At 41.1% G+C, this 26,867-nt stretch overlaps 2 protein-coding genes across 2 annotated transcripts in view; one reads left to right on the top strand and one right to left on the bottom strand.

The window, feature by feature from the left end:
- The window catches only part of Bdp1 (B double prime 1, subunit of RNA polymerase III transcription initiation factor IIIB), a 134,905-nt gene extending 126,213 nt beyond the window's left edge, over positions 1 to 8,692 (bottom strand). The window contains exons 1-2 of the mRNA XM_063258326.1: positions 8,598 to 8,692; positions 7,546 to 7,749 (exon numbers count right to left, since the gene is read on the bottom strand). The gene's annotated coding sequence lies outside the window, so the exon portion shown is untranslated. The remainder of the gene's footprint in view (positions 1 to 7,545; positions 7,750 to 8,597) is intronic.
- Positions 8,693 to 8,711: 19 nt separating this feature from the next.
- LOC106028025 (small EDRK-rich factor 1) lies at positions 8,712 to 12,521 on the top strand. The gene is made up of 3 exons (XM_063258330.1): positions 8,712 to 8,875; positions 9,621 to 9,729; positions 12,258 to 12,521. Exons 1-3 carry the CDS (start codon positions 8,869 to 8,871, stop codon positions 12,328 to 12,330), a joined length of 189 nt encoding a protein of 62 aa, XP_063114400.1. The 5' UTR covers positions 8,712 to 8,868; the 3' UTR covers positions 12,331 to 12,521.
- The last annotated feature ends 14,346 nt before the right edge of the window (positions 12,522 to 26,867 follow it).

Raw genomic sequence — 26,867 nt, 5'->3', positions numbered from 1 at the left:
GGTGCTCCCTGTCGCCCAGGACAGCTGTGGTGCCTTTCTGCACAGCTCTGGTCTTTGTGGTGAGTGTGACTTAGAACCCTCATCCCACCAGCACAGCTCCTTCATCCTGCTGGCATAGACTTTCTGGCTTCTACCGCCTTGGGTCTTCCCCGCACAGATCCATAAAAGAGACTGGCGTGAGTCCTTCTTGTGGGCTCTGGACCTCCAGTTGGACTCATGGGAGGCACTGTCCTGAGCTCTGGATTTTTATCTGGACTCATGTGGGACATTGCCGTGGGGTTTAGGCTCTTGACTAAATAATCTATGTCTTTGGTGTTGCAGATAGATTTCCTGCACTTTCCTGTGTTAACTTCCGGTGACCATTATAAAAGTATTATAAACTCCATGTCCTAATCCTAGTTGTTCTCTGTGTACAACCCCTGACTACAACACCATGAATTCAGGCCAGTATTACAGATTTGAGCAGAGGGTCTCTAACCCACTTTTTCCTTGTCATGTCCAAATGTCCTTATCCCCGATCTGACTTGATTTGCTCCTCAAGTTACAGGCTCAAATTTCTTTTGAAGGCACAAACCCCTGGATGACTCTAGGATTTCACAGAAAGACCTCAGATCTTCAGAAAGCTAGATCAGAGATGACTAACACTCCTCTTCTGTTACTCTTTTTAACAAAAATGAAATTCCTGGGGTCTGAACAGAATCCAATCCACTGGGTTGTACCTACAGGAGAAAAATTAACCTGTTCATCAAAAGAAGCAGGATACAGGTGTCAAGCAAAAATTAATGAAAGATTTGAACAAAACTGTTTCCAACAGCATTTCTTTTGTAATTCTCTCTTTTAAAAACTCTTGTTTCAGTTCGGTGCCACTTGTTTGGACCCTGAACTGGGGGAGGGATCTGTATATGAGTGTTCCTGAGCTCAGTTAATTAAATTCCAAATTTATCAATTTGGCTGCTTAGATTCCTATATTGTTGTTCATAAACCCACCTCAAATTCCACTGTATGCTGATGCTTCATGTATGAATTCATTAACAAAGGTATAATGATTTCCCCAATTTATCAGTAAGGAACTTTTAACACAATAAAGTAATTTGCCTCATTGGCATGACTATTAATTGGTAGAGCTGCACTTTCAACGCAGACATCCCTAAGCCATTCTCACAAATTCTCTAAAATAGTTGATGTTTATTTGTTTGAGATGGGTGGGGCCTTGATAAATTGCCCAGACTAGGTTCAAGCCTCCTGCCTCACCTTCCTAGAATGCTGGGATCACTCAAGGATGGAGCAAGAACCTTTCCAAGTCCTGACAAGAAAACATGCTCTCAAGATTTCTCAAGTCCCCTTGGATATCTGCAGGAGGATTCCTGGCTCCCTGCTTGAGCAGCTAACATCAGACTCCAAAGAAAGGAGGACACAATCTGCCTATCTATCTATCTGCCTGATTCCAGTAAAACCCTCCCTGGGGACACTCCAATTAGTCTGTCCATCGGTCCTGCTCAGCAGTAGCAGAATGTGAGTTTGATCAACTCTTGTAAATCAGGACCTTCAAGGGAAGTCAGTACCTGCTAAATGAATGTATGAGAAAGTGGACCAGGCAGCATAAGCAATAAGCTGCTCCTTCTGTGCACCAAGACTGGGAAGCACTGGTTATGTTGGCTGACTGGACCCTCACCTATAGTTCTATGGCAATTGATATATGGCATAATGGAGACCTTATATGCTCTTTAGCTAAGTCGAACCTTAGTCCCCATGAGGGCTGAGGCCAGGCAGGCATCTGAATGGTCTCTCTCTAAGGGGCATTCACCTTTTGTCTGTTATGCCATCGTTCAAGAGTGCAGAACATAGGACTTCCGGGAGAACATGGCAGATAGATAACAGCAGCTATGGAGACTCTCTGAGATAGCCAGCTTAGATTCCAGGAATGGTGTGGTGTGGGGAGTCCTAAACAGGGGGAGATATACCCGGCCGACCCAGGAATTAACTAAGCTGAGAGAAAACAACTAGAAATGCAATCCTGGTGCTATGATTGGAACAGCTAAAGTCTAAGTGCCAAAGCTGGAACCCACACCTCTATAAACCACAGCTTGAATTTCCTGCTGCCGCTACTACATCTGAAACGGTAGTGCAGGGATAGAGACACAAAAGCTCTGAGAGGAGGAAATGACAAACCAAATTGAGAGCAGAGCTGGTGGGGAGCCCTGCATCGACCTGCGGTGAGTGAGAGGAACAGGGACCCTTCCATAGACAAGGAGGTTCCAACAGAGGACATTTTGGGACCGGGCAGATTAGCCGGAACAGGACACTGCAGTGACTTCAGTCACATATTCCCCTCTCAAGTGGGACTGGTGGGGAGCGCTTGACCTGGATGATGCCATGGACCCAGTAGGCTAGCCCAAACCAGGTCCCTGCGTCTGGCAGTGCACCTTAATGCAGTGAAGCCTTTAACAGGTTGACTGACCTGGAGGGGTGGGCCCAGCATAGGTGGCCCAGGTCTGTGTCCCCCTAGTACACTGCAGTGGGCGGGAACACCTAGCTGGCGCAATTCAAACAAACTGTAAGCAACAAAGAAAGAAACTGGGCCTCCTATATATGCTTGTATGGAAGGAACAAAAAGTATGGGAAGAGGGAACAACAAGAAAGGGTCCTCAGTCCCCAATCCTGAGAACACTGATCCAGGGAAGGTAAATGCAAAAGAGAATGAGGACAGAAAACATGCAATACCAGACATGGCACCAATAGACATAAAGCGATATCTCCGGAGCCTCATAGACAAGTTCAAAAGTGAAGTATTTAACCAAGTAAAGCAAGATATAAGTAGCATAGTTAAAGAAATGCTAAGCACCTCCCAAGAAAAATCATGGTGGAATAGAAGAACAGAAAAAACGGGGAGAATTGTTTGATGGAGAAAATAGAGAAAACGCAGAATACATGAAGGAAGTTCAAAGAGATTACCAGGAAACTGAAAACTTTATTGAAAGCTGGCATAACAGCTTGAAAGAAACTAAGGATAGACTATCTGAACTGGAGGACAGGTTTGTTATGTGGGAGCATGAAAGGAAAAACTTCTTAAAAATAACAAGGAAACAAGCAATAACAATATAAAGGCTAGAAGATGATAAGAGGATCTATAACTTAAGAATTAAGAATGTAAAGCAAGAAGCAGGGATACAAACAAATGAACTGCAAAGGCTATTCACAGAAATAATCAAGGAGAACTTCCCTAATAAGGGAAAAGGTAAAGATACTCAGATCTATGAGGCATACAGGACCCCAGCCACCTACAACCCAAACAGAACTACACCCAGGCATATAATAATCAAAATTCCAGATACCAAATATAAGAACAGAATATTAAAAACTGTCAGAGACAAGAAACAGATCACTTACAAGGGAACACCCATCAGAATTACAGCAGACTTCTCGGAACAAATCATCAAATCATGAAGTGCATGGGGCGAAATAATTCAAGCTTTGAAAGACAATAACCTCCAGCCAAGACTGATATATCCTGCACAACTGTCCCTAGAAATTAATGGAGAAACAAGGCGCTTCCAGGATAAAAAGGAACAAGGGGAATTTGCAACCACCAATTCAACTCTACAGAGAATACTGCAGGATATTCTAAAAGAGAAAAATACCAAGATTCCAGAAACAGTGGCAGAGAGACCACAATGAATGGAGCAGAAAGCAAAATGAATAAGACAAACTGACAACTAATGACAGAAAAAGAGCTCAACAGAAATGAGGCAGAGAAGGTTGGATGGTATGAACAGCTATTTGGAGAAAACAAGACACCATAATAGCTAGTGCTGATTTAATATCATCTTGTTTTGAAGTCCCATCAAGCTTTTGTTCTTCTGTCTCCATCGGTCTTAACATGTTGTATCTTATTGGATTTTATTATATGTGATTATATAAACAAAAACATTTTATAGACAAGGAGATAATACAGAAACCATTATTCATTTTCTGTTAGTTGGTTTTAAATATCCTGTAATACTGTCATTCTCTTGAATGGTTTTACATTGTCTTGATATGTTTGATGCTACAGTATACAAAGTTATACTCAAAGAATTCAAGGAAAGAGATACTACGGTAACTACTTTTATGTCAGGATATCTTGTGGTGAAACACTATTCTGTTTAAATGGTTATGTTCTAACCTGTGCTGTTTTGTTTTTGTTTTGTTTTGTTTTGTTTTGTCTTTTTCCGTTTTCTTGGTACTGGGGATCGAACTCAGGACTGCCTGCTTGCAAGGCAGGTGCTTATGCCACTGAGCTAAAACCCCAGCCCAACCTGTGCTGTTTTGTTGTTATGTCCTCTTTTATCTCAATCTCCTTTTTTATATTTTTTTAATTTTTATCTTTTTAATTAAGGGAAAAATAAAAAATAGCAGGATATATTATAGTAACCCACTTTTATTTCCTATTAACTTGATTTGAAACCTTGTATTGCTCTCATCATCTTGTTTTGACTGATATTACTCTATTCTGTTTTGCTGGATATTACCAAGTTTGAGAGTATAGGCAACAACTGTGAAGACAGTAAGATTCACTATGATGCCCATTCTGGTTTGACTATTATTTTCTTTTGAAGTCCTGTAATGTCTCCAATGTTTTAGTTTAATTGGTTTTGTTCTTTACTGTTTTGTTCAATTTTATTATAACTGATGATATAGTCAATTCTTTTTAAGATAGCAAGAGGCATTATGGTAACCATTGTTGATCACCTTGTATTCTGTTTTTACTTTATGTACTATGTCCATCCTTTTGATTTGACTGACTCTGTTTTGTTATGTCACATTTGATTTTATTCTCTTCAAAAAAAAAAGTAATAAGAACTGTGGGAGTAATAAAAGCCAAAATGTGTAATTGTCATTGTAAAAAAGAGAGGAAAAGAAAGTGCTCTAAAGGATATAACTGCATGTATATTTAAGCATATAAGATAACCATATTACTGAGTTTTTACTGGATCATTGAACAGAACTGTTTGCAGTCTCACTGTTTGAATGTCCACTTTATATGCTTTAATTTTATAACTTGAACAACTATTTCTAAGATGACAGTATGTAATCTATTAACTAGTGATTTCCTACTGCTTATTTTTTTAAAAAATTCTGTGTAACTTGTACCCTTTTTCTGTTTTTTCTTTTTCTCCTTAAATAAAATTTTAAAAAAAGGGTGCAGAACATTCATGTAACAAGTCAGGGATCAGAATTAATTAGGCAAAACTTACATTTCCTAAGTGCAGGAAAAATGGTTTTTATCGAGTTAAACTGAAACCAAATTTTCCTGGTCAGCTGCTGCAGCTGCTGCCAACAGTTTCACTACCCCATCCCAATTTATTTACTTCTAACCAACTGAAACTGATTACAGCTAACCATTCCCTACATTCAGCCATCGCAGGTTCCCTCCTCCCCAAACCATGTGCTTCATGACTATACTGTCCTGGGCAGATGTCATCACCTAACAACCACTTGAGATGAATGTCAGTAATTCCTTCTCAGTCTATTCAGTACAGAAATGTCCACATTTTGGGAAAATTGGACTGTCAGCCCTGACAAATGAGTTGCCATGGCCTTTCCAAAGGTTACCTCTACTGGAAACAACCCAGTCAAGCTCTTCTCAAAGACATCAAAAAGAGAAGCAAAAAGCTCATCAACTACTGTTACTCAGAAACCTGATGAAATAAAAGCACCTGATGTCTATAAGAAAATTCAGTCTGGCCGGGTTGAAGCTGAGCAGGAAGACTTTTGCAAGTTTAACACCAGCCTGAGCTACAAAGTGAGCTCAAGGCCAACCTGAACTGCATAGTGAGACTCTGTCTCAAAAAGATTTAAAAAAAAATCCAGGCTGATAGACAATCATACCCTCTGGCTATGAGTTATAAGGGCTATGGACACTAAAATTAGATAGTTAGGAAATTTCAAAAGCTTTTAACTTTTGGATCAGATGACAACCATTTCATCAGTGTGACAAATTCAGACTAGGCCAGACTAGGCTCCTTTCTTTAGCTGGGCCACTGATAGCCCATAGCACCATCATTGGGGAAACTGAGACTCTTGCCTCTCACCTCTTCTGCAAGGCACAAACCTGCAATCTGAGAGTACATCCCACAAAAATATGAATTCCTATATAAGCCAGCTCCCATATTGCTTCTAGGAAAAGACCTCTCCTGCAAGTTAAAAGCAATAATGTCCATTGCACCAAGCCAGTCATCTTCCCTCTCATTTAACTCTGCACTGTTCTCTTGGACTGCTTCCCAGGAGGAAGATGACACCACCATCAGCCTGAGACAGATAACTGCAATTCTGAAAACTCCCTTCCATAAAGACCTCCATGTCTGGCCATCAACCCTGCTATCTCACTGCAACCTCTGCTGCTGAATGCCTGTTTGTGTTTCCTGTGACATTAACAGATCACACTGGGCAAGGTCTCTGTGCTGTGGACAATACAGCCATTACCTTGAATTCTGTGGTTCCCAACCTATACACCCTTTTCAGACTGTTAGTTGCCACAAGGGTTTAGAAACTCTTTGAGTTGTCAGTAACACTGTAATTGCCCTCTCTATATGTTGCCTCAGTCTTTTGCCAACCATAGCCCACAGGGACACCTGCCTGGACCTAAACAATGTTTTTTTCTGCCTTCAGTTGGCTCCTGTCAGCAACGCCTCTTCACAAAGAGCAGAATTCTGAACTCAACAAGACCTACTGAAAAATAAACCCCCTGACATTGCTGAGTATACCCTGTTTATCATTTGAACTATCTCTGTTTAGAATGAAGTCCATCAGGCTAGATGTGTTGTAGTTGCCTTGGACAAAGCTATTTTGGCCAAAACTCTCCTGCTGCTGCTCTCTGCTATCATTTGGAAAAGTGCAACCAATGCAAAATAATTCAAAATAGTTCAAACCAGAGGCCTAAGCCCCTTCTGGGAATCCAACTGACTGAAATATCAACCCAAGACATCAGACCCCATCGTATGTTTTGTAAGCTCAAGACATTGTTCTGGCACCCACATCCCTGAAGCCAGTTCAGGCTTCAGTGTCTGTGTTACAGACCCAACCTCCCATTCCCTACCTGCATTGAGAAGACAACAGAAATTTATAGGGACCTACTATAAAAAATCATCCCTACGGGCTGGGGATTTAGCTCAGCGGCATAAGCGCCTGCCTTGCAAGTATGTGGTCAATCCCTGGTACTGATTAAAAAAAGAAAAAGACAAAAAAAAAAAAAATCATCCCTAGATATGGCCTACCCTTGATGACTGGCAGCAACAATGGGCCTGCAATTGTAGACTACATACAGTATACATGCCACAAGCTCTAGAAAAGTTTAAAAAAAAATCTAGTAATCAGCTCCATAAAAATTTAGTTGAAAGACCAGTTATACCTCTAGACACTCTTATATACACATATATCTCACAACTGCCTGCTTGCAAGGCAGGTGCTTATGCCACTGAGCTAAATCCCCAGACCCATATCATAAGTAAATATTAACTACTTCTACAAGTTTCAGAAATCCAGCCTTCGATCCACAGGAAAGTTTACCTGGACAGCTTCTCCAGGGTCCAATAAGAAGAGACAATGCACTCAAAATCTTGCTCTGGTCACTCTGCATAGCTGATGCCTGAGGACATGTTTCACAGTACTGCTCCATACTTATTCCTCTTGATTTTTGTATTTTTTTCAGGCTGCTTATCCTGGTCCTTGCTTCTCTGCCACCCTGCTAGTAGTGGTTTATGGACAATTCCTCTAAGAGAATGGAACAACCAATTAAACACTTGACCAAGATTTCACGTGTGTCTAAGACACACTGGATGTGCTCCTAGAACAGCTTAACTCCCTCACTTCCTTGTCAGAGTCAATTTAGGGAGAAACCCTATAATAAGGGAAATAAATCACAAACTCTTGGTGGAAAACTTTCAGTCTTGGGGACATTGGCTAGAGTCCATCCCAAGATCACTGACAACCCTAATGTTAGCACTTCTATTTAGGTCTTGTCTCAAAAGGTCACATATAATATGCCCAGTAAAGATTTGCCATGGAAACTAAAAAAGAGGAAAAAATGTAACAGAAAATGACACCCTAGCCAGTATACTTCAGTTTTTTTAGTTGCCCAGGTTTTTGTTCCAGTTCCAGTTGCTTTTGTCTCCTAGAAACAGCTGGTCACTCTGATGCATAGCTTGTCACCATGATACGTATTATAAGACTAAATCCCCAGTCCACAAGTTATTCTGCCTCTGTATTTCCTGCTTGCTTATCCCGTATAAGCCCCAGACCACCAGAGATCAGGGCCTGATATCTTTGGGAATTATCCCGCGCAGTGCCCATCAAGGTTAAAAAAAAATCTGCCTCCAACTCCTGGGTGTTATTTTGGTGTTTCTGCTTGCCCGTTGCACTGTGTCCTACAACCAGAACAATGAAGCTCATGTCTACAGAGGGCCCACACCGCCATCTGCAGTTAACCTTCAATCAGTTCAGCCACCTTCCTGTCCTTTCTGCCTTTGCAAGGGAGTGAAGGAAAGCTACCATCCTCGGTGGAAAAGTTAGATGCAGTGTTTATTGTTATTTGTTATCTACAATGGCTGGCTAACACTCACCGGGAACAAACCCACACCGGGTTAGGACGCTCACGCCCGGGACTAAGTTCCAGAGCCCACGATCCCACAGGAAAGCAGCGAGCGCTATGCCCCCTGGGCGCGCACGCGCAGGCGCTCTCCGGCCACGCGGGGGGCGGGGCCGCGGGCCGTGGGAACCAAGGCGTCGCCCAGCCGAGAGCCGGCGCGGGCTCGGCCTTCCACGAGTGGCGTGGCTGCCGAGCGTGCGAGGGAATCAGAAAGCCGGTTCTTGTTGAGTCGCAGAGTGGTCGGCATGGCCCGTGAGTGTGCGGCCCGGTGGGAGTGTGCGGACAGACTGCCGGGCGGCAAGGCGCTGGTGGGGACGGCTTTCCGGGAGGGCGGCCCGGGCCCCACGCTGCCGGCGCTTGAGGGAGGGGACGTGGCGGCCGGGAACCTCCTCCTGCTGTGGCTCAGCGCTGGTCCCTGGGGCGGCGCCCCGGGAGGGAGGCCGGCCCGCTGCGCTCCTCCGAGCTCTTTTGTTTGGCCCTCCCTGTGTCCTGGGAGCATCTGCTTTTGCTCGACCGGTGGGTTGTGATGGGCTGAGTTCGCGGAGGCGTGGCCGCAGGTAACTTGCTGGCTCTCCCCGAGGTCAAGAGTCAGAACTTATTTTCGAATGCTGGTCAGTATAGACACCGCGTCGCGACGCCTGTTGTGAAAGGTGTATTTATAGCTCGGGGACACTTAAATTGGTGTGATAATACTCTCAAGTTCATAAATGTTTATCCTTAAGCTTGCTTCTTGACTATTCTGGGAGGACCTCAGTGCTGCTTTCGCGTTATTTTTAAAAAGCAAATTTCGGACCCTTCAGTGGAATGAAGTTTGAAGATAGCAAGAGTGTGACTGTTTGGGGCAGTGGGTTTAGTTCAAGGGCACAGGCGGCTGCCTGGGAAGCACAAGGTCGTGATTTCAATCCCTGGTACTAAAAACAAACAAATAAAATTCTATGCCAGCAAAAAGAATAAAAATTAATTTTTAAAAAACAGTGTGACGGTTTTATCTTTGTAGGTGGCAATCAACGAGAACTTGCCCGCCAGAAGAATATGAAGAAAACCCAGGAAATAAGTAAGGGAAAAAGAAAAGAGGATAGCTTGACTACTTCTCAGAGAAAGCAGAGGTGAGCAGTACTGATAGAGTTCTCAAGTCACTGAAGATATCGAAATATTAAACACAGGGGAAGCCCAGTGTGGTGGCACACACCTGTAATCTCAGCTCTTGGAGGCCGAGGCAGGAGGATCGCGCAAGTTTGAGACGAACCTGGGCTGCAAAGTTAGTTCAAAGTCAGCCTGAACTGCATAGAGATACCCTGTCTCAAAAAAGACAAGTAAATAAAAACAACCACAGAGAATGTTGAGTGCCAGTCAAGTGAGCACCATGTGGAGTCTTCATCCCAACCTGTGGATGAAGAATTTAAAGCTCTGAAGCTATAAATCATTTATTTCACAGGAACCTTCTCAGCTCCTGAACTGTAAGAATTTTATTCAGCAAAATAATAAAACACCTTCTATATGTAAAGCATTATTAGGTGGTAAGAATACCATTTCAAAGCAGACAGCCTGCCCAAACCAGTCTGGATGACAGATGATTGAATTATATTGATAACTGCTGTTCTGAAGATAATTTAAAAATCTATATAGCTATATTAACATCTAAAGATCCAGTACAGCTTGGCATGGTAGCACATGTTGGTACTCCCAACACTTGGGAGGCTGAGGCAGGAGGAGCACTGTGAATGTGAGGGCAGCTTGGACTACATAGTGAGTTCAAGGATAGCCTGAATTCCACAGCAAGTCCCTGTCTCAAAAAAATAAAAATAAAGACCCATTATGTAGGAGGATGCATGTGTTCAGCCTTACTGTAGGACCTCACCCGGATGTGGCTCAGTGGTAGAGCACCTGCTTACTGTGTAAGGCACCACAGAAGACCTTGTGTAACAAATAATAGAAACTGCTACGTTAATACGTTCATGAAACTATAGCTTGGAATTTTTTTTAAAAAGTATTAATGTTTGTTAAAAAAAATAACCAAAGATCAGTTTTATTCTTTTTTTAAATTGGTAATCAAAGTCAAGGCCTCTCCACTTATATATACCACAGAGCTATATCCCCAACCCCGAGTTCTAACATCAAATTTTATTGTCCATGTGGAGTTTGGAGGGTAGGTGAACTGCACATGTTTCAGTGTGGCTTAACAAGGCTTCTCACTCCTGTACCTCAGACCTTACAGCTACTCAAGCCTGTGCCCTACATTCATTTCTGATTTAATTGGTCTGAGGTTAGGCACAAAAAGCATGCCAAGTAAATTGTACTGTACTTCCTATCATAAGGAAAACCTAACTAAAAAATAGCTCCCCTAGCTGGGCTGGCAAGACACATACTTGTAATTCCAGCATGGGGAAGAGGATGTGGAGGCAGCCAGCAGCAGTTTGAGGCTAGCCTGGTGTACATAGCAAGACCCTGTCTCACAAAACCAAAACATAAAAACATTTTAAAGTCTCCTTATACTTCTTTAACCCCCTCATGATGTTGTAATGTAGCCACTTTTGAGACTCACTGATTAATGAAGTTAAAATCCTAAACTTGTACTTCATACTTTCTGCCAGTTAATATTATTAAAACTGTGAAACTTGACTTTATTTTCTTACCTTTGAGTAAAAATGGTATGGATCATAGGGCCAGGGATTTAGCTCAGTAGCGTAAATGCCTGCTTGGCAAACACGAGATTGTGAGGAAACTTAGGAAAGAGCCTTAACTTGTGGTTGGACTGACCTTGGTGTTTATGTGATTTGGAACAGATTCTTGATGCCGAGACCTTTTTTTTTCCTTTTTAAAATCTGAAGCAGGATAATAAGGAATTGTAGAACTTAAGACAAAGCCAATAATGCTTGACACACATATTTTATTGTTTTGTTATATTGGGGATTAAACTCACAACCTCACACTTGCTTGATACATAGATGTTGAAAACATACATTTAATACATTTTAAATTATGGGGCTGAGGATATATAGATCAATGTCAGAGACCTTACATAGCATGCATGAGACCCTGGATTTTATCCCCAGCACCACAAAATAAATAGATCCCCTGGTCCAGGCTCTGTCATAGATTACTTAAATAGGTAATACATGTGAAGATTTATCCAGACTCAGGGCTAAGGAAGTGCTTTCAGCACTCAAGTGACTGGGGCAGGAGGACTGCTGCAAGTACAAAGCCAACCTAGACTACAAAGTGAGTTCAAGGCCAACTGCACTGCATAGCGAAACCCTGTCTCAAAAAGTCTTTTAAGATTATTTTCCCGAAGTCATGGTAATAATAGACATGATAAGTCAAGAATGGTGGTGCATGCCTGTAATCCCAGAATTTAGGAGGCTGAGGCGGATTGTTTTTTAGGAGGATTGTTGCAAGTTTGAGACCAGGTTGGGCTACAAAGCGAGTTCAAGCCCAGTCTGAACTTCATAGCAAGACCCTGTCTCAAAAAGACCAAAAAAAAAAATAGTGGACAGGATATTCAAAATAATAAATAATATCTAACTTTGAAGCCTTTCCATCTCTTCTCCATCTATGAAAACAGAAAGACATGTATATTTATGAATTATACTTAATGGGTTATATATAAAATCAGTTTTTCTTTTTCCCATTATAGGGACTCTGAGATCATGCAACAAAAACAAAAGGCAGCTGATGAAAAGAAGTCTGTACAGACAGGAGAAAAATGATACCTGGCTCTTTGGGAAGCTGGATGCTACTGCCAACTGGTACCTTATATGCTCAAGATCAGAATTTCTTACCATCAACAAATATCACACATGTTACAACTCATTCTCAAAAACTGTTTACTTCAAACTTTTTCAGCATTAATGTGATATTTTAGAACCATTCTTCAAAGAATAAAGCACCATGCATGTGACATTTGTGAATATTGTTTTTATCAGCGAATGTTTCTGTAATTAGGTAGTGTTATTACACAGTAGAACCTCTTTTATAAGTCTAGAATCTTTGCCATCTACTTTTATAAAAGTAGGCCTTTAAAGTAAATTTTATCACGTAGGGTAGTGCTGTAGCTTAGTGGAAGGTTGGTTGCCTGGCATGCACAAACCCCAGCATAAACCCCAACACCACAAAAAATGTGTAATAAAATTTAGGATCCCTTTGTGTAATTTTGCTTTGTAGTCCAGTGACTTCCTTGAAGAATTTTTAACAGTACAAATCACACAGAATACCAACTAAATGGATGTGAATTAAATGAGACAACTCAGTAAAAGTTCTGTTGTTGATTTAAAAAATTTTTAGAATGAGAGTCATATTTTAGTCTAGTCTGAGTCTCTTAAAAAATTGGTGACTTTGGAGTCAGGCATGATGGTGCATGTGCACCTATAATCCCAACATTCAAGAAGGTGAGGCAGGAGAATTGCCAAGAGTTCAAGGTCAACCTGAATTATAGAGCAAGACCCTGTCTCAAATACCAACAAAGAAAAAAATCGGGAACTTTGGGCTGAGGATTAGGTAGTGGAAGAGCCTGGCCCACATGACACTAGCAAAGGGGAAAAAAAGAAATGTTAGTTAATGGTTGTTATTGATTAGGAAATACATTTACCTGATGAAAGGAAAGCATATGATACTGTTCTTTTTTTTTTTGGTACCAGGGATCGAACTCATGACCATGTGCTTGCAAGGCAGGTGCTTATGCCACTGAGCGAAATCCCTAGCCCAATACTGTTCTTTTCTGAAGTAAGCATATATAATTATGTCAATCAAAATGCCACTGAGGTAGTAATAAAGTTTTTTCCAGATACTTGGTTTGTCACATAATCCAATTCATATTTTTACCAATCACCTAACATGATCCACTAGATACATAAACAGATCTTCAAGATCCCTTAATCTTGGGGGTTGTTTGTTTAAGACAGGGTATCACTATGCAGTTCAGGCTAGACTTGAGTTCACTTTGTAGCCCAGGCCAGCCTTGAACTCACAAGATCCTCTTGCCTCCGCCTCCCAAGTGCTGGGATTACAGGATTACCATGCCTGGCTAATCTTGGAGTTTTTAAATTTGTTTTGTTTTTTGAGACAGGATTTCACCATGTAGTTCAGCCTGGCCTTGAATTCCATTCAGCCTGCTGAATGATAGGATAACATGTATGTACCACCACGCATGGCTGAACCATGAAATTTTTTATATTCCAGTTACAACATTTTTCATTAAAATGAAATATCTGTGTCTTGGGTCAACATCAGTTTTAAAAATAATCTATACCAATAGTCACAAAAGGTTACAACTCCTAAATGTACAGTCTGGTAAAATGGGTAAGTCTGAAGTTTCCAAAAGGATTCACTAATTTTTGTAAGTTTATCTGTAAGAATAAGCTGTGAGGACAAAGAACTTCATGCTATAAGCTGTTATCATTCATTTGCTATTTTTAGAGTAAATAATATAGTTTAAAATAGCTTGTATACAGAATGAACTTTAGGCTTTTTAAAAATTAGTTCTTCAGGAGACTGAGGCAGGAGGATTGCCATGAGTTCAAAGCCAACCTATTCTACATGCTGAGCCCAATGCCAGCCTGAACTATATAATGAGACCCTGTCTCAAAAACAACAAACAATAACAACAACAACAAAAATGTAGTTCTTACAAATGCATGAAAAACAAGGGTTTTCAAATGACATGGATGGGCCAGAGATATAGCTCAGTGGTATAAGTGCTTCCCTGGCAAGTGCAAGTTTGATTCGTGATACAAAAAAAAAAATACATGGGTGATAGGTGACTTCTGGGCTAGAGTTGACTGGCAGGCTCTTGGTAAATTTGTCTTGAACTCCTTGATTCAAGTGATCGACCAGGTGCTGGGATTACAGATGCACACCTCAACCCTGGACATACTTGGTATATTATTTTCATGAAATTGTCAACCGCAGTTATTCATTAAACCAAAATTGAGTAAAAACAATTGTCAGATGGCCTCCTGCATCTTTATCTGCCAATGTACTTGCAGTGTAGTAATTATATTTGAGATAATTACCTTTGGAAATGGTCAAGTCATAAAAGTATCACTGAGAAAGGAGAATGACAAATATATTTGAAGTGGGGCTGGGGATTTAGCTCAGTGGCATAAGCACCTGCCTGGCAAGCATGAGGTCGTGAGTTTGATTCCTGGTAACAAAAACTAAAATATATATATATATATATTTAAAATGCTCTTTCCTATAAATTCTAGAATCATTAAAAATACAGGTATTTCCTTCTATTTCTATTAATAAAATCTGTTATATAACATTAATTATTTAATGTACATTAAAATTTCATGGGTAATGTGCTGTGCTGTTGAATCATTTGGGAATATTGAAATTTTTCTAATTATAATCTAATTAATTTTTCTTTTGAGAAAGGATCTTACTAAGTTGCTAAATTGCCCAGTTAGGGTTTGAACTTGAACTCCTCCTAATTCAGCCTTCCACAGCCCTGAGATTATAGCACATAGTTTTTGTTTTTCGGGTGGCTTTTTGTTTTACGGTTTTCTTGTTTTTTATGAGATAGGCTCTTGCTATGTAGTCCACGCTGGCCATGAACTCACTGTATAGGCAAGGCTGGCCTCAACCATATGGTGATCCTCTTGCCTCAGCCTTCTGAGTGCTGGAATGACAGGCGTGCACCACCACACCCAGCAGGGTTTTTTTTAAGTGGGAAAACAAATTTTCATAACCAAATAAGAGAATAACAAAAGTTACTGCATTGTGTATAGCACTTTTTTTTTTTTTTTTTTTTTTTTTTGGTGCTGGAGATCAAACTCACAACCTTGCATTTACCAAAGCAGGCACTTACGCTGCTGAACTAAACCCTCAGCCTGAGCACAATATTTTTTATAATGTAATTTTGTAGAACTATTTTCCATGCCACAAGCTATTCTTGCTATTTTAGTTGGATGTGACTCTGCTTGCTGATATATCAGTGCAGGAACAATTCCTTGCAGTATGATTTTATTTTTCTTTTTTTTTGAGACAGGGTCTTACTGTAGTTTAGGCTGACCTGAACTCACTGTGTAGCCCAGGCTGGCCTCACACTCAATGTGATCCTCCAGCCTCAGCATCCTGAGTGCTGAGATTACAGGAAACTTTTTGAGGTTTTGTCCAGACTTGCATATGAGAAATTTGCCTGCCAATTAGGCTATAATGGACATAGTCCTATTGAATATTTTGCTTTTTTGAACATATATTACATGACAAAGACTTTTTTGTTCTTTTTCAAAGTCTCATTTGATCTTAAACCACTCAAAATGACAGATTGGTTCATGAATCATACTTTATATGACACAGGATCTCGCTATGTAGTTCAGATTGCCCATGAACTCCTAGTGATCTTCCTGCCTTGGGGCATAGAGGTAAACGCTAGGATTACAGACAAAAGCCACCACACCTGGAAGTTGGAAGTTTCTCTTTTAAGAGCCTCTGTATCTTGTTTATAAAAATCATCTAGAGTTCATCTTAGTGTAATGTGTGAGTAAACCTTATGTGCAGGATCACTAATATATCAATGCCACTTAGATGTACACTAGCCTTTGTCCATTAGGCCATTCAAATATTCTTCAAATATGGCATTTGGAAATTTCAATTTTTTACTGCTCTACCAGTGTAGCCAGACAACTGGCACACACTTGTAATCCCAACACTCAAGAGTCTAAGGCAGGAGGATTGCTGCCGTGACCCAGTGCGGCTCCTGAGTTTCTTGGGGTTAAGGACCAGTGAGAGGATGAGAAAAATAAAGAAGACAAAGCTGGGGTCAGCTGGAGCCCTTTTCCTCCTGACAGGACGAAAGGAACTGCTCAACCAATGCAGCATGTTTATTTATACCCTTCAAAGAAGAATGTGAGTTCCAACCCCACTGCCTAGCAACTTGTTTGCCTGACAGGCCTGGGCCCCGGCCTTCTCAGTGCTAGAACAACTCATTTACATAGTTTGTTTTGGTTTCTCTACTTTTTCTGGGCTGGCCTTACTTCAGCCCCTTACATGTGATCAATCTCCTGCTTCAAGGGCTCTGCTCCCAACATATCCGGTTCTTTTGTTTTGTTGTTGCACAGGATGGGTGATCAATTGAAGCTGGAGGAGGTGTGTTGGAGAGCTCTGTAGACCTTTTAAGTGCAATCCAAAGATTTTAAGTCCCTGCATTCTTCGATTGAAACCCTGTGCAATCCATTAGTCAGCTGCCAGTGTAGCTGGCAACTGCCCAAAGGTATTAGTGATTTGAGTTTCTTTTTTAACATATTACTTTAACATTGTTTTATATACCTCTAGTAGTTGCACATTTTCTGCAGGATGTTCAAGACCAAGCTAAAGTGAGACCTGTTTTGAATGCAATCAAGTTTTGTTATCTATTAAGGTCAGTTAAGTCTCCTCAGGAATACCTTGAAACCAGCGATAGCAGCTCTTAGTTCTTCCATCAGTGTCAGTCGTTTGGATTAGTCATGGCCATTGCTTGACCAAGTTGCTTTCTGTGAAAACTTAGGAGATTTTTGCTCCTGGTGACTCTCCTTAGTCACACCAGTCACTGATGATCGGTTTCCTCAATGGTCTCATAGTCTTCTTGATCTTCTATAGGAGGAGTTCTACAACAGAGATTCTCTTATGTCCTGGGTCCTCATTGACCTTGAAGAGAGATAGGGCCAAACTATTGGCTATCCTCATATCCTGTCTAATTATTGGTCTCTATATCTCAGTTGTTGAACATCCAGAAGATTAATAATAGTACAATGTACTTAGAGGCATTATTGTCTTATAGAAATATCAAAACATCTTGCAACATAAAATAGAACTATTATTTTCTTTTTTTTTTTTTTTTTTTTTTTTTTTTGATCTTTTTCATTTTTACCGGTACCAGGGATCGAACTCACGACCGCCTGCTTACAAGGCAGGTGCTTATGTCGCTGAGCTAAATCCCCAGCCCCAGAACTATTATTTTCAACAACCATGGCTGTTTTAACATTTGAATATCTGTAGAATTTTAACATTTACATATTTTACATAGAAAATTAGAAATCAAACCATATACAATGTTGTAGCATAAAACCCATGGTGACATTTTGTAGCACACTTGAATTTTCATTGTGACATCAAATTTCTCCTTTTTGGTTAATCAGCCCTATGTAATACATAAGATATTTTACTTAACTTGTTGATGTTTAGGGGGATATAGATCTCCGAAGCATTTGTTGAAGGCAGAGATCTGAATCTGAACCAAAATTTTATCACCATAAATTGAAAGAGTTGCTGGCCCAGACCAGACCCTTTAACCAGGAAAAGCTGCAGTCAAGTTAGAAAACTCCTGCCTCCCCCGCCCCCCATAGACTTGACTGTAACCCTATACCCCCATCCCTAAGAACCTGTGCGCCAATGAAATACCTGTACATCTCTAATGGCCTTAGGGCACTGCCCTAAGCTTAGGCTATTTATATTCCCCCACGCCACGTGTCCGAGAGAGATCGCCAGATTCCAGGGGCCAGTGCGACAGTCTCCTTTCCCCGGAATAACCACGGCCCCCCGGGTGCAGTGGAAGATGCTGCGCTCCGGGGGCCAGCGGGGGAGGGTGTGTCTCTCCCCGCATTCCCGAAATAAAGCCACCGCCGCCCACTACTTTCACGATCATCCACTCCACTCCTTCCACAGACCTCTTCCTCTCCCTCCTCCCATCCTCCTCTTCCTTCTTCTCAGACCTAACATAAATAACCCCTATTTTACATTTTTTTGAAGACCTGCTTATTTGGAAGCATGAATACACCATGAGGTTAACAACAATCATTTAACATAACCATATGAAATCCCTTCTATGGGCATTTTTAAAATCAAAACCTTTTGTATTATTCCTTTTAATGATTACCAATGTGAGCATATTACAATTATATTTATATAACTTTAGTTGGGATGTCTCCCATAAGGCTATGGAGATCATCGGGGCCTCCAATCAATGAACAAGAGCTGGTAAAATGTTACCTGGTGGCCACTTTCTTATTCATCAGTTGAAGTCCTGTGCAATAATCCCAACCCCAAGGCATTTTTGTTCAATCATTTTTACAATAATTTTTTCTTAAGAAAACTCCAATCACAACATTTAACATATTATTATTGAACAATGACTCTCAAATTATGATAAGCAACAATGTACATTACACTTACACAACTGACTTTAGCATCATTTTGACTAACTGGGAATCCAGGTAAAAGCATGTTTTGTAATTCTGTAACTCAAATAAATCTTGATTAAATGATCTATAAATGCAAAAGAAAAAGGAAAATTGCTGAGCTCAAAATAAAAACAACAGCTGTTCACAAACAGACAAACGGACACATGGATAAACATGGAAAATCTGTACAGATCCAAACAGAGAAACAAACATAGAGTTGTCAGTGTCCACAAGAACTCTCCAAGTTCCTGGGGGCTATTTCACGCTCCTTTGCTGAACTAGCTTGCTTCTTACACCCTGTATGCTCAGGAATGGAACACTTGTCACTCCAGCACCCCATGTCCTCAGGGTGTTTCTCAGGCATGCTGTGCCACTTGGGCACTCCTATACAGACACTTGTGCTATTGGCTTCACACTTGTGATTGATCACGAACTCGGTGACTTCCAACAACAGCTTAACAGACTGGACAAACAGACAGATTCACAGGCAGACTGACAAACATCTTACACAATCAGCGTGCACTCACATACATTTTTTTTTTTTTTTTGTCTTTTTCCTTTTTATCGGTACCGAGGATTGAACTCACCACTGCCTGCTTGCAAGGCAGGCGCTTATGTTGCTGAGCTAAATCCCCAGCCCCCTCACATACATTTTAATCAAACTGAATTACACAAAATTTTTACAATTATAGAATTTGTAATTTTAAATAGACTAGTCAGATTTATTGTAGGTCAATTAGCAGAAATCTCATCAAATAATTTGAAAAAGACAAAATCTTTTCTATAATTGACATGTTTTTGGACTTAACATACACACCTATCTATTTGGACATTTTTTAAATTTATTTTTTGTTACCATCTTTTGGGCATCTTGAGTCAATTTACGTTGGTTCTAGCTTCATCCTTTTCTATAGGTTGTGACGTGGTCTCCAAGGCGTCACTGTCATAGGACTGAGCATCTGCTTCTTAAGGGGTGGAATCAACTCCTTCTCTGGGTATAGGTCCATGACATATCCTGACAGCACACTATGGCACTGTTCAGCATCCTCGGAAAGATACCCTCTAGCCCAGGTGAGCAGTGGACTGTGACCTTTCCACTATCCAGTATGAAGATCCTTCCAAAGGACCCTTCCTAACCCCCTTCTCTTTACCTGATTAAATTGTCTTTCTGCTGCTGTGATACCATCCTTAGTAGAATTTTAACAATTAATAGTATATACAGCCAAATGAAGTCTATTATGAAGTGTAAATTTTGTAGGAAAAGCCTCACCTTTTTGCTTTTGTAATTGAATCTTGAGTGTGCAGTGTGCATGCTCAACAATTCCTTGACCCTGAGGGTTATAAGGAATTCCTGTGGTAAGGGAAACATGAAACATTTTACAAAACATTTGGAAGGCAGCACTTGTATAAACTATTGTCAGTCTTAAGTGCCCGGGGGCAACTTAGGACACTAAAGGCATCCAAGCAATGAGCATGTTTAGCCATTTCACCAGTGCGAGCAGGAGCAAAGATAAATCCTGAGAAAGTGTCCCCTGAAACATGGACCCAGCATAAGGAGCCAAATTCAGAAACGTGGGTGATATCCATCTGCCAGAGATGACTAATGTGTAACCTTCGGGGATTAACTCCCATAGAAAGTGAGGGAAGATGTATTACACATGAGGAGCATTGTGTGACAACTTGTCTAGCGTGTTCTTGGGTCAAATGGAACTGTTTGCATAAGCAGAAACTTTCTGATGGAATACGGCATGGGAGGCAGAAGCCTGTTGAATGGCATCGGAGGGAGCAACAGTGACAGTAGCCAGCGGTCTGTCTATTGCATTGTTTCCCTCAGTGAGAGGCCCTGGTAAATGGGAATGGGAGCATAAATGGCCAATAAAACAGGGAATGTGAGGTGACTGAATGGCGAGTTGGAGTGTGTGAAATAAGTAACAAAGATCTTCTTGACTAGTGTGTATTGTAGCAGTTTCAATGTGGCACATCAATCAAACTGCAAATGTAGGCACTGTCTGATAAAAGGTTAATTGGAGTGGATGGATGATCTTATCTTGCAAGGCCCATATGACAGCTTGTAATTCAGTTTTTTGTGCAAAAGAGAAACCAGTATCCTGTATTCAGGAAGAGGAGTTCGTCACATAACCTCCTTTGCCTGATGATGACCTGTCTGTGAAAACAGAGAGAGCTTCTACAATGGGAACTGAACTTATTTTTGAAGGGAAAACAAAGGGTGTGAGGGAAGCAACTTGAATTAATTTATCTGGAGGATAATGACAGTCAATATTACCAGGGAAATTAGCCAATGCAGATTGCCAAGAGGATGAAAATTGCCACAGCCACAGTTATTGGACAGAAGAAAAGGGAACAGTGATAGTTTTCACCTCACAACCAAAAAGTTGAATAGCACATGTTCGCCCACATGCGATCAGTTCTGCCACAGCCTCACAGAAGGGAGTAATGGTTTTGTGTGGGGTATGTGGCGTATGAAACCATTGTAAAGGCCCCCGAGACTGCCAAAGACTCCAGCCGGCATATATCGAGTAGAGAAGATAATTAAAAACCCGGGCAAACTGGGTCAACTCTAGAAAGTTGGGCACTAGAGAGAGCCAGATTAACCTTGTCCAAGGCAACTTTAGCCTCTGATGAGAGTGTCCATGGAGATGTGGGGGCTGGGTGCCCTTTGAGGGTGTCAAAGAGAGGACCTAAATCATGAGTTGTTAGCTTAAGAGCCAGGCAGAGCCAATTAATATTACCAAGTAAAGTCTGAAAATAATCAGATAAGGTTGCAAGCTAATTATTTTGAATCTGAATAGTTTGAGGCACAATATGTCTTTGATGGATAATGTAACCCAAATATGAGAAAGGTGCCATGGTTTGTACTTTCTCAGGGGCCAAAACTAGGCCAGCACTATGAAGCACATTGCCCAACTGGATAAATACTTTATAAAGATTCATGACATAGTATGTCATCCATGTAATGAGTAAGATAAACAGATGGGTAAGTCTGATGGACTGACAAAATAGCTGCAATCACAAACTCTTGACATAAAGTCAGACTATTTGCCATTTCCTGTGGCAGACAATACCATTGGAAATGGCACATAGGGGCCTGATGATGAACAGAAGGTAGACTAAAGGCAAAACATTTCTTATTTTGTGCATGAAGGGGAATAGCAAAAAAGCAATCTTTTAAATCAATCACCATGGGAGAAAATGCAAAGTAATAGTTACAGGACTAGGCAATCCTGGTTGAAGAGCTCCCCATAGGTTCCATGGTTTTATTAATAGCCCGCACATCTTATAATAGCGCTTATTTTCCTGACTTCTTTTTTATTATGAAAATTGTGATATTCCAAGGGCTATTAGAGGGTTTTAGATATTCTGTCATGATATGTTCCTTAACCAGTGAATGAGCTGCTACAAGCTTTGGCCCCTGAGTCAGGGGCCATTGATCAACCCAAACAGGATCATCAGATACCCGTTATCTTGGATGCCATCCGTGGGGTCGGAGAAAGGTCAAGGCCTCCCTAAAGCTTTGAAGCTGAATATCCTATGCCAAAACAGTTCCTCTTTGGGTTTATTGTAAGGGGTTCTCTCCTTCCTTGATTGTTTTTACCAAGCCCTTGAGTGGGGAGAAAACCTTGTTGTAACATCTGATGAGTCACCAGAGTTAGGGCTAACCCGAAATGCCCCATATCCTGGAACACATCATGACCCCACAAGTTATACGGTATATGGGGGAGGACACAAGGTGAGAAATGTCCAGAATGACCTTCTGCATACCTCCAGGTTAACAATCTGGCACTCCTACTAGAGTGAGAAACACTTCCCACACTCTGGAGATCGTAGTTGCCACATCCAGAGGCCATGCCACTGGCCAATGCCTTTGGACAATAACAGAAACATCTGCTCCTGTGTCTAAAAGCCCTTTAAATTCTTCCCTTCAATGATCAATTCCATCTCACGACGATCTTGCTTAATCTGTTGAATCCACTAAGTATTGGGAGACCCAAAGCCCTTTTACCCCCTTTCCCTATTTATAGATTTTCCAATTTTTGTCAAAGGAAGAATAACCAACTGGACAATACACGAATCTAGTGTGATTTTGGAATAGTTTGAATCATACCCTTAATTTCCCCTGTGTAGTCAGCATCAATGACACCTGGCAAAACCTGAAGACCTTTTAACATGAGACTGTTGCGAACCTAGTAGCAGACCCACTGCTCCTTGAGCCAGAGGCCCCTGGATGCCAGTAGGTGTAACTAGGGGTCCCACTTCAGGAGTTAGTATGAATTCGGAGGAGGAACTGAGGCCCAAGCCTCCACTATCTTTTGTTGCTTGCCAGGGGTCTGAGTTGTGCTTAGTGGCAGAGAGTGAGGCTGGGGAAGAATTGAGGAAAATGCCTCCATGTTTGGTGGGGTCGATGCAGGCCCAAGTGGAAGTTTCTCGAAATGGGCTGGCATTCCACATCTACTTTTGATCTTTAATTACTTTCCCAATGATATCCTCGCACAGATCTGAGGAGATTTTATGGAAGAGACAGACAACGGCTACGCTGCCCCCATAGGTGCAGCAACAAAACAATTTCAAGCAAGATGTCCTTCTCCCCTGCAACGAAAACAACCCTAGTCTTTCCCTTTTCTTTAGGCTGTGGGTTTATGAACTGAGTGAGAGCTGCTGCCAAAGCAGCTCCCTGTACATATGATGGGCCAATATCTGCACAAGTCGAATCATCTTAGATAGCATAGTTTGCTTTTTGTGGGCTCCTAAGGCTTCTTTACATCATTTATTTGCATTTTCAAAAGCTAGTTGCTGAAATATTAATTTAGTCGCTTCTTTGTCAGTTATAATTCTCTCACTAGCTTGCAATAAACATGTAGCAAAATCCTGAAATGATTCATCTGGACCCTGACGAATAAAAGTCAAATCCAGGGAGGTGACACCCCTTGAAGGGAGCTCCCTCCAGGCCCTCATGGATGCTATTCTAACTTGGTCATACACCTGTGTATCAAAAGCATGCTGACTGTCTGTAGCAACAAGGACACCTTCCCAATCAACATATCTGTTGTAATCGTTGTGTTTTGAGCAATATTGCGTGTGGGCTGGTCTGTGCACAATTTAAAAAAAAATCCCTTTCCACAACAAATAAACATGTTTTAGCTATGCCTTTCCAATCATTTGGGGCCATAACTTGCTGTCCTAGGAGCTCTATGAAACCCAAGGTAAATGGGACTGTAGGCCATAGGTAGAGGTAGTATTTTCCAATTCTTTTAGTGACTTAAATCGTACAGCCTCATGATGGCATAGTACTTGCCCTGGATTATTGGGGACTCTTAGTTCTATAACCAGGTAGACATGCTGAAAACCCTCCATGTATTGCCCCATCTGTCTGGCTTCCATTAGTGCTAATTGCAAAGGAGACAGACAAAATGGCTCTAATCCCTGAGAGGTGGAAGTTCCAACCTGAGAGGCAGCAACATTTGTTTGAGCCAAAAAAGCAGGAGTTGCTTCTTGTAGCTGCTTGTGACTGAGGTGGCAGTCATGCTGCCACCTCTTCCCTGCTCAGGACTTGATTCTGAAATAGTGCCTGGAACCAGTTTCCTTATAGTTGTCTCAAGAAGCTTAAAATTATTAAAACCCCATCTCATGCAGATCCACAGAAGAAACGTAAATACTGTAATCAAGCATACAACAAACAGATCCTTATACACTTGTGATTCTTTTGAATAACTTTGTCCCATAGTTAGACAGCTGAGATAATCAATATATATTTTTTTCTTTTTCAGGGGAAGGAGTTTCTCTCAGGCTCATTTATAACTGGCCGTAGGGAATAAAGAAGTTTCAATGCCCCACTCTTTACACCTGATGAAGCCAGTATCAATACACTCCAGTGATGACTATTGACCTATACCAATGCACTTCTCCCCCTAGTCTGCGTACACATGAGAAGTGTCCTCTTGCCCTCAGTCTCTTACCCCATCCATGTTCTGGTGCCATATGCTGCAACTCAGTGTGGCTCCTGAGGTTCTTTTTTTTTTTTTTTTTTTTTTTGCAGTACTGGGGATTGAACTCATGATCTTGTGCTTGCTAGGCAGGCACTTACACCACTGAGCTAAATCCCCAGCCCACTCCTGAGGTTCTTGGAGTTAAGAACCAGTGAGAAGATGAGAAAAATAAAGAAAAGACAAAGTGGAGGTCAGGTAGAGCCCTTACTCTCCTGATGGGAGGAAAGGAACTGCTCAACCAGTGCAGTATGTTTATTTATACCCTCTAAAGAAGAAAGTCAACTCCAATCCCACTGCCTAGCAACTTGTTTGCCTGACAGGCCTGGGCCCCCTGCCTTCTCAGTGCTGGAACAACTTGTTTACACAGTTTGTTGTGGTTTCTCTACTTTTTCTGGGCTGGACTTACTTCAGACCCACACATGCAATCAATCCCAGCTTCAATGGCTCGGCTCCAACAGATTGCCATGAGTTTAATAACCCAATTTATCTATCTATCATCTATCTATCTATCTATCTATCTACCTATCTATCTATTTATTGGTCCTGGGAATCAAGCACCAATAAATCAAGTACCAAGTAGCAATCCTCCTACCTCAGCTTCCCAAATACTGGGATTATAGGTGTGCACTACCAGGCCTGATGTGTTTTTTGAAATGGTGCCTCATTGTATAGTCCAGCTCACTGTGTAGCCTTGGCTTGCCTCCAACTCATGTCCTCCTGCCTCAGTATTTCAAGTGCTAGGATTAAAGATATGTACTGTCATTCCTGGCTCACTCGCTCACTTGATTGATTTCTTTCTCTCTTTCTTTTTGTCTGTCTGTCTTCTGCTCAGGATTGAAAGTAAGAATTCATGTAAGCATGTGTCCTACCACTAAGCTACACCCTCCACCAAATCCATATTTTAAGAATATAAATGTGGTAGGTTTATTTTTGCTGAAGAATAAAATCCTTGAAAGTAGAAATATTTTTTTCAGCAAATAACCTGCCATTTAAAATTCTTTAAAACTATGTCTACAAGGGCTGGGGATTTAGCTCAGTGGCATGAGTGCCTGCCTGGCAAGTGCGAGGTCATGGGTTCAATCCCTGGGACCACAAAAAAAAATATAAAAAAAACCAAAAAACTATGTCTACCTTAAGCTAAGGAAGCCAGACCCAAAAGACCACACTGTGTAATTCTATTCATATGAAATGTCCAGAATAAATAAATGACTTACAGACAGAAAACAGAGTAGTTACCACTAGGATCTAGGGAAGTGGAATGACTACTAAATGGTACAGAGTTCTTTTGGGGTGTGAAATTGCTGTAGAATTAGTAGTGATGGTACTGTTTGTGTATTCACAATCTTGTGAATATATTAAAGCCCCTGAATTGCCTGCTTTACAATGGTCAATTTGGATGAGGGTGTGGCTAGTGGTATAGTGTGTGCTCAGCATGCACAAGGCCCTGGGTTTGACCCCAGCACCAAAAAATAAAAGACAAAGAAAAATGGGAAATAGGAAAGAAGATGGTGAATTCAATAGTACATCAAAAAATAAGTACAAAATATATCAAATATAGGTACAAATTCTCTATAATGAATGAAAGGTTCTTGCCCTAGTATAAATTACTGTACGGTTATGGCAGTGGTCTAACGTGGCAGAAGGCCAAAGCGGGAATGCTTAACACTTCCTGCTTCTTCCTCAGCCTTAATTGCAACTCCCCTTCCTGTTTGTGTACAAAGAAACTTCCAATCAGCTCCTCCAGCCTCATCAATGCCCACCCTAAGCGCCACCCCCGTGCCCCACATTCCGGTCAGAGAAAGCCAGGCCACCAGTGGTCATGGACTCCTCTCCACATTCTTGGAATAGTGGCTACTTTTACTTTTTTTTTTAAAAAGGGGTAAAATTAAACACAACAAAACAGAACAAAATAGGACATAAGAAAATAATGTAAGAGATATAAATTTCAAAGCTAGATGACCTGAGATCTTCAGTATCTATCAGATTGTCTCTTGTTTTCTTCCAAATAGTTGTTCATGTCTTCACATACAGAGAATTCATATAAAACAACATAGTATAAAACTGATCCGAACAGAATGAGGAAGG

Source organism: Cavia porcellus, unplaced genomic scaffold, assembly GCF_034190915.1.
Source record: "Cavia porcellus strain 051 isolate PalLab524CR breed Dunkin Hartley unplaced genomic scaffold, mCavPor4.1 scaffold_11, whole genome shotgun sequence".
In the NCBI taxonomy this organism is placed as follows: Eukaryota; Metazoa; Chordata; class Mammalia; order Rodentia; family Caviidae; genus Cavia; species Cavia porcellus.
Note: the sequence above shows the minus strand (reverse complement) of the source record. Positions and strands in the feature narration are given on the sequence as shown.